Raw genomic sequence first — 14596 nt, 5'->3', positions numbered from 1 at the left:
ACACTATACCAACATGCATCTTTTTCAACCCCTACTCCTCCACGAGGAGTAGGAGTGGGACCCGCCAGACACACACAAACACACGCGCACGCACGCACAAACACATGCACACACACACGTATTAAGATCTTTCATCTTAGTGTCTCTGTTATATGTGTGGGTGTATATATTAGTAATGGATATGATAACATGAGGATTGTTCAATGGTTTGTTGGAGGTTATTTAAAGGTTAAGGGAACGTTATTACAACCAAACAAACATTCTCCAAAAGTTCCCTAAAGGTTGTCACATAGTAATGTTGGGAGAACGGTCAGGAAACCCAAAACAAAACAAAAACTGACGTTCCAGGAACATCAGGAAAACCTTTCATGATGACTTTACAGTGACCTAAACTAACTGAGTACTGTAGGTCTGTAGGATAGTAAAGCATGTATTAATTTGTAATGTTGCAATTCCTTCTCAAGACAGGTAAAAGGCCTTCTGGCATTGAAGAAGAGACCCAAGAGCGATGTCTCCCAACAATCCTGTAAACTGGTGATGATCCGTGGATCTTCCGGCCTGATGGAGCACCAGGTCACCTGGCAGGAGACGCTCACACATCACGGCACTGGATGTTGGATCGACGGCCAGGAAACTACCCAGAACTCCTGGAAGGATGGATCCTCGTCGGCCAGGATTTGACCCAGAACATAATAGCAATCAGTAATGCAGAAGTTTTTAAGAAGCATTGACAGTTTGGATAAATTCTTGAGAAAAAAGAATCAAATGTATTTGCCTAAATAAGCATTAACCAACTTTACTTACTTACTTCTGACTTTTTTTCTCAGATGATAAAATTCTTCTGAATTCTGACTTTAATCTCAGGTTTGTTGTTTTGCTTTTCTTCGGTGGACCTTACTCTTCTGCATCACTTGTATTTTTTCAACCTCTTGTTTTTAATTAACTAGACTAAACTCTCATACTGGACTTCAGGTAACAAGTTCACTCTTTCTGTGTATTTCTGCTTCATTGTAGATTCTTGCAGCTTTTTTTCAGCAGCATCACCACTATTCGCCTTAAGTGAGAGGTATATCAGACTTTCTCCAGCTCCTCCATCTTCAACTTTTACTTTTCTCTCAGGCAAAACCTGAAAAACCAGTTATCAATATGTGTATCGATCATCAGTCCCGACACTATCGCCCTGAGCCGCCATCTTTATCCAGTAACGAGTTTATTATGTCACCGTCATGTCCAACAATAACAATAGACTACTGTACTGTCGTCAACAGCTGAAAAAACTCAATGCTGTCCTCTGTCTATTTTAATAAGTCCCCAACCAACCTAAATATCTGCTTAGTGAAGACTTTGTCCTGCCCATGAATGGCAGAACTATGAGGTATTTCATGATCACACCGCCTGCTGTGTCATCGCTACTAAAGTCTTATAAATCACTGAGCAACTCTCTCCACTGTAATCTGCTTAACTTCACTGACACCTCGGAGGCCCCGCCCCCTCTCGTCTCTGATTGGCTGTCCAGCTCGGCTCCTCAACGCTATTGGTCAGATAACATGTCCATCTGTGTGGTTTTGCCTGCTGGTCGAAGCCATCCAGCAGCCTCTTCTGCTTCTGTCAGCAAAACGGGGCGCAAGTATCTCGTCGTTACTGTGTAACCTGGAATTACTGGATTTACTAACCATCGATCAATCACTTGTAAGTTGGACAGTTTTCTCTTACAATCCGTGAAATGTGTATAAAGTTGGAGCTTCTGTGATTTTCAAAACAGATTTAGATGTGTTATTTAAAGTGTTATTTATTTTGTTTTAATCAAACGTCAGTGGAATTTTTGTAGGTCAGGTAATTTCTGCAGCCAATCATCATTAAATCTCAGTCACCAGTGACCAGACACACTTGAGCAAAAGAGTATATAGAATATAGATGATTATAAATTACTGTAACGGGTCAATGATTAGAAGAAGTTGTAAATGTTATATATTTTTGTATACAGAAATGACTGGATTCAGTGAGGAGGGCCAACGACTGGAGTACCACCGCCATGGAAACAGAGGATACTGCCCACACATCTTCTCAGAATGATGATGCCACGACAGCATGCATCGTTTCTGTGAAAGGCATGAAAGACAACTGGCAGAAGTGGTGCAGCGAGCACGAGCAGTACCAGAAGCACAACCCCTTCAGTCATGACAGCAGGTCGAGCGTGGCTGTGAAGGAGAGAGGACAGGAGGATTATGGGAGACCCGTGGAGGGGTCCCTGACAGAGCAGCGGGGGAAGGATGCTCGCACACACATCAGCAGAGAGGTGCAGGAGCTGTGCCAGGCCATAAGGAACATCGGCCAGCTCAAGGAGAAAGGCGGGGATGTGAAAGTGATCACAGTAGAATTTGGGAAGCTGTTTGAGCATTATGTGAATATCTCCAATAAACTGGTGGGGATTCTTTTACGGGCCAGGAAACAGAGACTCGTCGACTTTGAAGGGGAGATGCTGTGGCAGGGGAAGGACGATCATGCTATTATCACTCTCGTGCCATGAACAGAAGCTTAGATAAGTGTTGATGCCCTGCATATTGCATGCAGGTGTAGTTAACTCACAGCAGCGTTCTCTTTTATAAGATAAAAATCAGATTAAATTTGCTTCATAAAATAATTAAAAAACAAAAAAAAACTTGTTTCCAAGAGAAACTTGCCATCAGTCTTGAACAGGCGGTAGAAATGATGATTGATGCTCAGCATACTAGTGAGGAGCAGGTGTGTCATGACTCCTTTACGTTAAATACCTCTGCTTGCTAAGCTTTTACATTTGTGGGAAAACAAGCATATATTGTCTTTATGCTATAAACTTGACTACTGAAACTATAAAGGATGGAAATATGAAGTGGTCCAAAGTTAGTCAAAACTATAAATTCCTAATATTCGATGAGGGGAAAAAAAATCTGGACAATTACTGTATGTCATCAGAGTTTTTAAAGTTCATGAGCTCATGTGTGACCAAATCATTTGTACCTACACTGGAGTATTATTAATCAAAAGTACAATAAATGTACTGTGCACTTGTCTAGGGGGTTCTCACTGACATCTGTGCACCTTTGTTTAAGAGCAATAGTCATGAATTAATGATTCAAATGACCAGATGTCAGTGGCAGCTGCTCTGCTACACCAAGTCTAAGTAACAATAAGAACACCTTCCCTAGTAAAATAAAAAAGACCAAATGCACCGAAGAATGCATTTGGTGCAGAAGATTATATATATATATATATATATATATATATATATATATATATATATATATATATATATATATATATATATATACATACACACACATACATACATACATATATACATACATACATACATATATACATACATACATACATATATACATACATACATATAAATCTTCTTGTGCATTTACTCTAAAACATCTAAACAAAATAAAGAAATGTCTATTTTCTTAACCAGCTTTTGTTTAAGTTGAAGGAGTGAGCAGTTGAAGTCAAGAGTGAAGATGTGTGAAGATGTGTGAAGATGTGTGAAGAGTGAACGTGAAGCTTTCTGTGACAGACAGCGTGGTTCTGCAGGATGAACTTGATCCGACTTGACTGGGTGCTTCACAGCACGTATTTATTACAAGCATGCTTTGTAATTTGGCAATTGAGACAGCATTAATTAATGTATACCGGAACCACACTGAGATGGAAACCCAATAATACTTTAATTAACAGCAGCAATTTACAAATGTATGAACATTCATGAACAAATACATGCTATTATATATTACGCTAGCTATATATAAGTTAATATCAATTTAATTTGTGAAAGATAAGCAAAAGTAAAAGCTAGCATTTACACATCACCATATTTAAATAAAGAATACATTAATATAATGGTTCTAATGTCTCAACTCAAGTGTTGTAAGCATCAACTCATGTAATTACATTGACAGATTAAATGTGTTTACACCATCAATGGCATTTAATACAAAGGCACCAAGAAGCAAGAATAAATTATGAATTAAAGTGCATACCTTGTATAAAGTACTGAATTGTCTTGTTTTTCACAGAGTTCACATACGGTAGTCAAGTATGGCAATATCATAAATCCTAAAGGTGAAGCCTTCGGACCTGCAGTCTACATCTTCGCCAGCAGGGGGCGACTGCTGTGGTTGCAAAATAAAGTTCTATTGTACAGAATCCAATCAGTACGGAAGAGTATTACTGAAGAAAAAAAATACAATTCTGAGAAAAAACTTTCTTCAGTGGCCCCGATACTCTTCTGTAAATGAGAAACCACCTCACCTCTCACCTGATTTATTACTTCGGTTAAAACTTACAGTATCTGATGGCAAACAGTTACTTTAAACAGCTACTTCTTTTGATTCATCATGCTGTTGATTTTTTTCTTTTGTTTTAAAACATGGCCTCATTTAGAGTAAAATAGATGAAGCATGGTAAGGGGGCATTGCTTCTTCATGGTAAATGGTCTCTATTTTCCAGATTTGCAGATTGTGCCCAGATGATCTAATCTGATCTACATACCTTGGAATCTATCATGCTGGACAAAATACTTATATCAATAAAACAGCTGTTTTAATCAATCTACAATGCAGTTTAATAGAAATCAGGCACAGGAATTATCTAGACTCCTTTGGTCCACAAATACATTTCCAATATTGTTGAGTAAAGGACATTTAATTAATTTTTTTCTGTCAAAATATTCAAGCAAATTCGTGTAACATCATTAAGATTTTGGTTTAATTCAAGGTTTCACACAGCTTTTCACTCCTCACGTTTTTTTTTTTTTTACTGTAGCAAAACAAAACAAAAAAAACAACCCATCTGTTCTCAGATGGAAGTGATTGATTCAAGCAACTGTAGCTGTGGCCAATCAGCTACACAATATCCCCAACATCCTACATCTGCGAGATGGTCAGTTGTAAATCCTCTCATTACAGTCGACTGGTGTGAAAACTGGTCCAAGTCATCACTTTGTGCCTTCTTTAGAGTTGAGATGCTCAATCAGTTGATCTGCCTGCAAAATGAGTACATTCAGACAGAACTGACATTAGGTCTGTAGCGCCATTCCTTCACCCTGGAAGCTGTTCAGGAAGAAGTGACATTTAGCAGCACGTCCCATGATTCCAGTCATGTGGACAACTTCTCCCTCGTCCTCACTTTATCTACTTTATATGATTGACTCTAATGTAAGGAGATCACAACACTTTCATGTGATTATAACGAATGAAAACATCATTTCAACATCATCAACAGATACGCTGAATATTGGATTAATAATAAATACACTGCTCTCTACTCATTACCTTTAGAATATTACACTGAACAATCCTGTGGAGCACACAACTCTGAACACACTCTTACAGTGTGCTTCTGAAAGATTCACGACCTCTAATTTCTGAATGAAAAAGGGATTAATTAGCCATCTATGGCATCTACTTCATAAACCAAACCTTCTGCGCAAACATTGTCCAAGACCCTTTTATAAAAACACTTAACATGCCAAGTTTACTGTGAACTTATGTAAGCTTCTGCTTACGTGTTTGGTCAGTGGTGTACATACTAGAAGGAAGAAGCAAAACTAAGTAATATACAGGAGCGCTTTTAATGGAGATACTTACTGTTATAAACCAGTAGGAGTTTAGTCTGTAGAAGATGCGAGACATGAAGCCCATTTGACTGACAGGAGCGAGGACATGAAGGTGCAGATGTGCCACAGAACAGAATGGGGGCCAGTGGAAACCAAACCTGCAGACAGAAGAGCTAATTACTGCCTGGAAAAAGATGTGTTTAGAAGGGGAAGCTGCAGGGGTTGATACGGACATGGGGAGTGTGATATCTGTTTGTACTGCCAATAAGGACACAGCAGGAATATAAGAATCACAGTGTTGTGTTTCACCCGAGACACGGCTTTTTACCATGACTTCAGCATAATCCTGGACGTGTTACTGTGAAGAAGTGTTTATGAACACTTGATATTTAACTGTTGCCTTGAGTTTCCATCCAAATTAGTTACTAAGAGTGTTAACCTGTATTTTGTGGCTGCACGGAAATAAGTGTATATTTACGTTTGGATCAGGTCAGTTGCTTCCAGTGTCCAAACCACATTCCTTGTGCATTTATGCTTTTCAACCATGTCTCTCTGGCATGTGGGCACGCCTGTCTGCTGAGATGCCTATCTGATCTAACTTACTTTTCTTTAATGTTTTCATGAGTATATTTTTTTCATACATACTGATACAATTTCCTTCTCTGGGATTAAAAACAGCAAAGTACTACTGAGTTCGGTTGAAAACGAAAAAACAAAGCCCACCTGACATCAGTGAGATCTGCTACGTTGTGTTTCTGCAGGACCTCCTTCCCCACGTCCACCATCCGCTTCACTAGACGTGCAAACAAAGAGGATCATCATTTTAAGACATCTGCAATAAGAGCATAACTTCCTCTGTCTTTATTTGCCCCTTTTTTTGTGAGTGAAACAATTTTTTAACTATTTGACTCGAACCTGAATTGAATTAGATGAATATTTTTTAATGCCACGAACATATGGAAAACAAATTATTATCCAGCAATTCACTTTAATACAAAATAACAAAATGACCTGAATAAAATAAGTATATTTCTTGAACAGAAACCTGTCCTACTTAACTTAAAATTGTATACATTTATATAAAACTATAGAAAAAAAGCAGAACACCGATCTTGTAATAGTGCACATTTTTAGTGCAATAACAAAAGTGCAAACAGAAAGTCTGTAGAAAAACTTGTAAACATATTTGTGCCAAGGCCATGACTGTAGGCTACAGTTTAGTAAAACAGAAAAAAATAACTTATGAACTCAACCGCTCAATGCCATTTTCCATTGAGACTTTATGACTATTTTCTGACTCTCACAGTAATACGGGACAAAGTGCGTCCCTTTTCAGCTCAATACGGGACGTAGGCTACTTTAGTTTAAAAATAAGGGACGATTCAGTTTTTCAAGGGAACTGTTGGCAACCCTAGTAGTGACTCAAGACGAGTTATTAAAGGAAAAACAGCAACCAGACTACATGACAGACAGACTTTACCTAGAGGCACGTGTTCTCTGCTGAGGGACTTGCAATTCCCAACATGTGAACTTGGGATCACCAGATAATGATGTGGAGCTCCAGGATGAATATCTCTGAAACACGACAGCTCTTCATCCTGCAAGAGCAACACACACACACGGAGATAACTTTAGCTTGAGTTCGTCAGGAGGACGATAACATCTTAAAATGCAGCTGTGAAACTACAATAGTGAAGCCAGATGTGGTGGATCGACTGATCCAGACTAACTACAGGTCAGTCTCTGCTGAAGGCTGATTTATGGTTCCGCGTTACACCAACGCAGAGCCTACGGCGTAGGGTACGCGGCGACGCACACCGTACGGTGCGTGTCGCCGCGTACCCTACGCCGTAGGCTCTGCGTCGATTTAACGCAGAGCCATAATTCAGGCTTGAGACTCAACACATGCAACATCCTCACGTTGTGCAGGAGCTCTGTGCCCATTTCTTTGTTCACAATCTTGCAGAAAATACACTTCTTGTCATATCCCGCCGCTGGCTGGCCGCTGGTTTGGCTGGTGTCACCCTGGGCGGGTTGTTGATCAGCTCGTTGATCAGGATGAGCATCGGCCATTGCGAACCTGTCAAAATACAGACCTGCTACGTCGATCCCAGATGTAATCGAGCCCACCAGGGGAAACACGAAACCGTCGATATCATCGATCTGCATCTCATCTGCCACTAGAGAGCGACGTGGTACTTTTTCAATTTATCCCATAAAACCAATTTAAATGATGAAAGAAAGAAATAATCTTCTTACCCGCCTGCCAATTAACAGTGGTTATTAATAATCACTTTACCCTGTGACTCCAACCCTATGGTCCCTCTTCACATCATCATGACAGTTGACAGAGCAATGAATTTATGTTCAGGGAAACCCAATATTTGGACTCAAGGAAAAGGGAAAGTCCTGTGCTTGTGTGGGAAAAAAGGGAAAAGGATTAAGGATAACTTTTCAGAGATTGAACAATTTTTAACATTTGCTCGGGGGTCATGCTGTAGGTCTCTGACAAGCACCTGCAACAATTTGTGTTGTAATAGACGCTATGTAAATATAACTTAATTGAACTGAATCAAATGAAAATGGATGAACATGTCAACAAGTGACCAAGGCCCAATCTCAATACTCCCCCTACTTTTCTTCACTCGCCCTTCTTTTCTTCCCTAACCCCTAAAAAAGAAAGGGGAGATTTTAGGGCACTTGAGATCTAGGGCACTTGGCCCAGGTGCCTGTCCCATTTCTCCTACTCCCCCTCGTTTTCATCCCTAACCTGATCAGGAAGCAGAGAGCCAAAAGCTGTTTTAATTTCAGCTGTAGCGCTGTTAATATGGCACTTTATTAAGTTTTAATATTTTTTCAGGCATAAAGGTAACCTTAAGATCCGCAACCGGGGCTCAGTTTATCCAAATAACGCCTGTTAAGAAATTTGACCCGATGTTTTCGGAGATGAGAAGAGCCACCGCCCCCGGGGAGCAGCCTCAGCTCACAGCCCGAGAAGAGACGTGTCCGCCGGGTCAAGCTGCTCCGTCGTCCCGGGAGAGAAACTCTCTCCTGGGATGCAGCTCTGTTGAGAATTACGCCGGCTGAAATAAATCATTTAGGAAGATGTTGGTTTAATAGATGAAATCTAACAGTTGTAGCTACGCCTGTTAAGAAATTTGCTCCGAAATTTAGAGATTTCTGTCTGCCGGCTCCGGAGTTTATTACGCCTATGGCGTAGCTTACGTAACCTACGGCGTCGCTTACGTAGGTTACGTAACCATATTCCGGCGCGATCTTAGCGAACAACGGACAAAAAAGGGATTATGTACATTCACTGAGTGAATATTATGAAAGTAAAATATTGGTTTGCGCCGAGAAATGTAATCAAAATGGATTTTTATGCAGGAACTAACTCAAAATATTGATTTTATTCCCCAAAAAATAAGAAATGTCCGCCATGTTTTTTTTTTTTATTCAGTCCGCAAATGACGACGAAAAGCATTCTGGGAAATTTTCATACCCCCTCGCTCGCCAAGTGAGCATCTGCAAACCCTCGATTTGAAGGGGCTATTCTCAGCCCCTAGCCCTCGTTATGCCCCCTCACCCTAGGTGAAAAGAGGAATTGGGACACCACTACCTTCACGGGAACGCGCAAAATTTAGGGTTAGTGAAGAAAACGAGGGCGAGGGGGAGTATTGGGACGCAGCACAAGTCTCCAAAATCTAAAATGCAACTAGGGAAGAAAATAACAAGAAAAAGAAAAAGAAAAAGAAAAGTTTTTGAAACTGCAGACTATGGACTGCACTTTAGTTACTAAGCAGTAAGAGCATTGCATGCTATTACAGTGTAGTATACTGCTTCAGCAGCTGCTGTTAATACATGAGCTATGATGACACAAATACCTAAGTGCAGTTTTACTCTGAATAAGATTATCTCTGAGGATGCAAATACTCGTTGGTGAGTACATCTAGTGGGGTCATTTCCTATTGTTTTCTAACATATCGTTGCTGTTGTAGGCTATTTATAAGAAAGGCTTAAAATCAAACTGAATATTTAATGGTAAAGTATTTAGAGAGCACGGTCTTCTACCAAAAGCAGTTAAAAATCATGAAGTTTTGGACTTGCCCAGTATAACACGCCCTGTTCTACAAAACATGTAATGGTTTACGACAAGATATGTGCACATATCTTACTAAATACAGGGAAACACATGAGAGAGGCGACGGGGAAATGTATTCAGTACAAGATGATTCATAGATTTTATTTCAACACTTTATGTTGGATGTGTCAGAGTGAAATAAGGACATTCTTCCATGTAATTTGGGGATGTAAACTAGTGTACCCGTTTACTGGAACAGGGAGTAAATGGCTCGGGGATACCTGTATCACCAAGACTGTGTTTGTTAGTGGACCAAAAAGAAATGCCAAATATATCTAAATATGAATAGAGGATTTTAGGTAGGACATACGGAGAAGTTTCTAGACATGCTGAATATTTATTTTGGTTGTTTTTTTTTTAAATAAATAAATCTGCAGGAGGCCTTTGTATATAGGATTGTATGCTGGATATACTGTCTGTCGATGATGGCGTTAATGTTTGTTTTCGAGTTTGACTGTATGTTTATGAGTGTATAAATAAATAAAAAAACTTTAATGACAAAAAAAATCACAATTTTAAAGAAAGAGAGCCAGACTTATAACAAAATTCACTGAGTTCTTTCTTTGCTTCTCCACCAAATGCCAGAGGTTTTACTCCACACACTTGTTTTTTAACTCCTAAAAACAAATACTGTCTAACACAACAGGGAATAAGTAATTGTTGGGCTGTGCAAATATTCAGGACTTTACCCGACCCTGAAAATTTGGAACATTTAAAAAATAAATAAATAAATAAACAAGTGCATTATTTAAAGGGGACCTATTATGGCATCTAATACCTATTTTAAACAGGCCTTGAATGTCTTAAAAACAAGCTTTTGATTGTTTTTGCTAAATAAATTAGAAATTCAGCCTCTGAGCCATGTCTTTATCTTCCCATTCTCCAACCTCATTATCAATGAGGGATTCTGAGTGGGCGGGGCTATGATAATGAGCACTGTGCTGATTGGCTGCCTGAATGACGTGATACACCGCTATGAAAAAATGGCGGAAGCTCCGGCCGGCGGAGTTAGTTGTGGGCGTGGTTTCACGCATCGGAGCCCAACTTATGTAAATCGCATTTTGGTTACGTAACGAAAGGGAGCAGAATCTGAATGGCTCGTAGAAGCCACATCACACTGGATGGATCATCCAGGCGGCTGTACTGACACTGCAGAATTTGGTTGCTTTCCTCCTTCTCTGAGTTGGCAGGCTGAGGGGAGACCACTTTATATATGTTAAAGCAAGAAAAAACGTGTTTTTCATAATAGGTCCCCTTTAAGAATAAATCTTTTTAACTGCATTAGTCACACCCACACACACTCATCACCAGGGGGCAGGAGGGAGGTTTTCCTACACCCATGTTTCCCTTGTCCGACCTTGGGCGGGGGCAGTAGTCGAGTTGAGGGGGGATGAGGGGGGATGGCATCCCCCCCTGAAATAAAAACGGTCCAAATCATCCCCCCTGTAAAACTGCCATCCCCCCTTTCCATCCCTTACGTCATTTCATCAATGAATGTGGTTTTACTGCTATTTCAACATTTAGAGTCATCACCAGAAAAATAACTTATTTGACAATTTACACCTGTTTCAAGTAAATTTTCACTTGAAATAAGTAGAAAAATCTGCCAGTGGGACAAGATTTATCTTCTTATTACAAGCAAAAAAATCTTGTTCCACTGGCAGATTCTTCTACTTATTTAAATGAAAATCTACTTGAAACAGGTGAAAATTGTTGTTTTTTCCAAAATGAGACATTTTACCTAGAAATAAGACAAATATTCTTGTTAAGATTGTGAGTTTTTGCAGTGATCCATTTTACTTATCCTGTGAAGGACAGAATCATATTGATAAGTTCAGAAAAGTGTTTTTTATTGTTGTGTTTTGATGTATTTGATGTAAGCCCAGTGGATATTTAACGCTTACAGAAGGCTGCATTTAACTGCTGCTATGTCATTCCTGCAGTATTTCTGCAGGTGTTTTGGTCACTGCTATTATTTGTAATATATTACATTATTTGTAATCAGCACAAATTATCTGTCCCCATATGATAAAATCCACCATCCCCCCTGATTTTCTTTTACAACTCGAGTACTGGGCGGGGGTGTCAGGTGAAGTACTGATAGCAGGGCTCGGTTGTGGCGTTGATGTGCTGCCTGGTGGGGGCTGCCAGGCTGGGAGATGGGACTGGTGACAGAATGATTGTCCATGTCTTTGTCAGTGAGTGTATGTTGGTGTATCTGTGTGAATGGCTGTCCGTTGGTTTGGGGCTCTTTGCTGTTGGGTTTATCTGGGTGGCTCCTTGTTGGGGGATTCTCACGGTCCGTGCCCGTCTCCACTTCCCCCCGCTGCCCTTGCAGCCTGTGGCTCTGAGGTTTCCACCTGGGGCATCAGGGCGGTGGCGGCCCGGCGCCGTCGGCCATCGGTGGTGACCCCGTCTCTCGGGGTGGGCTGGCCTGCTGGGCAGGGGTGGGGATTGCTGGTGAGGGACTTCCTTCTTTCCTTCTTCTGGTCGCCCGTGGGGGCTGCTGGTGGCCTAGGCCCGGGTTTCTTCCTTGTCTGCTTCTGCCCCCCCCCTCCACTCTTGGTGCAGTTCAGGTAAAGCCTTTTTTTCTTCTTGCACACACATTTACACAAACATACACATTTGGCCACTCACTCACTTACATGCTCACAAATAATTGCAGTGGTCTTGAATCAGTTTTGGAGACCTGATGGTTGCTGTTTCTGTCTCTGCCTGTTTCTGTTATTTTACGTGTTTTCTCTCTCTTTCAGATTCCAAATGTCTGTGTGCCCGCTGTGTTTTCTTGTCTTTCAGAGTTGCAGCAGATGTTTTTCAACCCCTGCCCCTTTCACATACCCCGCACTTTCCTTATTCACCAAAAAAATAGATAAATAAATAAATAAAAATAACTATACAATGATGAGAAAACCAGCTCTATAGACTTATTGCTTGTTGTTGCTGATACCTCTGAGTTGGTGAATTAAAAAATAAAATAAAAAATACAAGGAATATTGTTGTATCAGACAACTGCAAAGGCTCTTAGCTTGTCAAAAGGCTCTTTGCTCTTCAAAAAAAAAAACACTTTCATGTGCTCACATGCAACACGTTTGAAAACAAAAGTGTGAAACTGAAATATTGGCTAAAATATTGAGTATATATATTTTTTTACTTCTATAAATGCAGAATTAATAGATGATTGCTGTTTTTGTAGACCTTCTTCTGTTGTTTATGTCAAATGATATACAGTATTTAACTTGATATTACAAACACCATGAAAGAGATTTTATCTTAATGACCTGTTATTTGGCTTTTCTGAAATGTGCAATAAGGACAAAGTGAAAGTGCAATAGAACCAGAATGTGATGCATGTGTGCGCTTTAGGACCCAGGGGTTTTTGTCCTCGGTCCTCTCTTCTTCTCTTCTTACAACAAAACGCAAGTTGTGTATTAAAAGATTCAATTACATTTTATTTATATAGCATCTATTACAGCACAAGTTGTCTCTAGGCACTTTCCAGAGACCCATATCTCTTTCTGGGTCTCTTTAGATCTCTTTATGTATCCCTTCATGAGCATCGGCTTTTAGAATGTGATTTCGCCCTCTTACATTTCCTGTGTAAATGAATATGCTCCTGCCATATATCACAGATGTTTAAGACAGTTTTTCCACAGAATCATTGAATGTGAGTCAGCTCAGAAGCTGCTCGGAAGGACTGTCCTCTGGGGGGATACCGTCCCAGACGTGTCCTACCAGGAGACAGATTGTTTTTATCACCTTTAAACATATTGCGTCAAGATTTGTTAGCTTCCACAAGAAATGATAAAAATATATCCATAATAACCTGAAGCCTTTATACTTGTTAAGTTTGTTAACTGATACATGCCTATCTATAATCTGTCACTTTGTGATTTTCTTTCCTCTTTCAGTCTTCCCCATGTGGCTGATGTTGCTGATTAGACGGCAGCAGCCACCCTGAGATACATCAGCTTTTGACTGTAAGTTTTTCCAATGCACTCGTGCACAAGTTTTGCTTTCCGGCTTTACCAACTTGGACAACACCATGAGGTCCCTCTGCAGAAAAACAGGTTAATCTACCTTTCCCTGTGGTTAAAATATGGAGACAGGCAAAAAGGCTTCAGATGTAAGATGAGGACTCTGTTGGAAAATATATGAATTAGTGAATAATGGAGACTGTTAATAGTTTTCTTGATTCTTATGAGTATGAAGACTGACAGAGTGTCAACTACATTTATAGGAATGTGTCTCTCTTTTACAAGAGGATTGTTTACATTATCTACATACAGCATGTGAGATATATATTTGATAAACATATTTTGCCATTTTAAATACAGGAAAATTATTACTTTTATTTTCAAATAATTCCATCCATCAATTTCTATACCCGCTTTATCCTTTGCAGGGTCACGGGGCTCTGTTGGAGCCTATCCCAGCTATTTTCAGGCGAGAGGCAGGGGTTACACCCTGGACAGGTCGCCAGTCCATCGCAGGGCCACTTTAAATTTTTGAATAAAATAATTATAATGTAAAATGTATTACTTATATTTTTTGGTAGACTTAAAAATTTAGTTCAGCACACACTTAAAATATGATCACCCTGTGACCAAAATACAATCAACTCTGTCTTCTATTCATTAAAAATCTTAGGAAGTTAAGCGCCATCCATTTTTTAGTTCCTCGACAAACTCAGTTAAAGCTTGCAATTGAGGAGCCAATAAACTCTAGTATCATCTGTATAACTATGGAAAGCGATTTTTGCTTTTTAAGAATGAAATCGAAGGGCAGCTGATACAGAGGAAACAGCAGAGGCCCAAGTATTACGCCATGCGGGACCGCACATGACGGATCAGCAGAAG

The 14596-nt window shown here is 39.9% G+C and overlaps 2 protein-coding genes across 2 annotated transcripts; one reads left to right on the top strand and one right to left on the bottom strand.

The window, feature by feature from the left end:
* Nucleotides 1–1581: 1581 nt before the first annotated feature.
* Nucleotides 1582–3230, top strand: si:dkey-29b11.3 (actin-binding Rho-activating protein-like). The gene is made up of 2 exons (XM_061718257.1): nucleotides 1582–1689; nucleotides 1985–3230. Exon 2 carries the CDS (start codon nucleotides 2033–2035, stop codon nucleotides 2525–2527), a length of 495 nt encoding a protein of 164 aa, XP_061574241.1. The 5' UTR covers nucleotides 1582–1689; nucleotides 1985–2032; the 3' UTR covers nucleotides 2528–3230.
* A 1540-nt stretch (nucleotides 3231–4770) lies between these two features.
* hint3 (histidine triad nucleotide binding protein 3) lies at nucleotides 4771–7695 on the bottom strand. Its single transcript, XM_061718255.1, has 5 exons — nucleotides 7520–7695; nucleotides 7080–7197; nucleotides 6323–6392; nucleotides 5631–5757; nucleotides 4771–5026 (listed from the first exon to the last, which is right to left on the bottom strand). Exons 1-5 carry the CDS (start codon nucleotides 7670–7672, stop codon nucleotides 4979–4981), a joined length of 516 nt encoding a protein of 171 aa, XP_061574239.1. The 5' UTR covers nucleotides 7673–7695; the 3' UTR covers nucleotides 4771–4978.
* Nucleotides 7696–14596: the final 6901 nt, after the last annotated feature.

Source organism: Cololabis saira, chromosome 3 (assembly GCF_033807715.1).
Source record: "Cololabis saira isolate AMF1-May2022 chromosome 3, fColSai1.1, whole genome shotgun sequence".
NCBI classification, from domain to species: domain Eukaryota; kingdom Metazoa; phylum Chordata; class Actinopteri; order Beloniformes; family Belonidae; genus Cololabis; species Cololabis saira.
This window is presented reverse-complemented; position numbering and strand designations above follow the sequence as displayed.

What these genes read in the sequence shown, in the direction of transcription:
- hint3 (XM_061718255.1), bottom strand. Translation starts at nt 7,672, where the DNA reads ATGGCCGATGCTCATCCTGATCAACGAGCTGATCAACAACCCGCCCAG. An exon ending in GCACAGAGCTCCTGCACAAC is followed by an intron (nt 7,198 to 7,519) that starts GTGAGGATGTTG and finishes TTGCTCTTGCAG; the next exon opens with GATGAAGAGCTGTCGTGTTT. An exon ending in ACTCCTACTGGTTTATAACA is followed by an intron (nt 5,027 to 5,630) that starts GTAAGTATCTCC and finishes CTCATTTTGCAG; the next exon opens with GCAGATCAACTGATTGAGCA.
- si:dkey-29b11.3 (XM_061718257.1), top strand. Translation starts at nt 2,033, where the DNA reads ATGGAAACAGAGGATACTGCCCACACATCTTCTCAGAATGATGATGCC.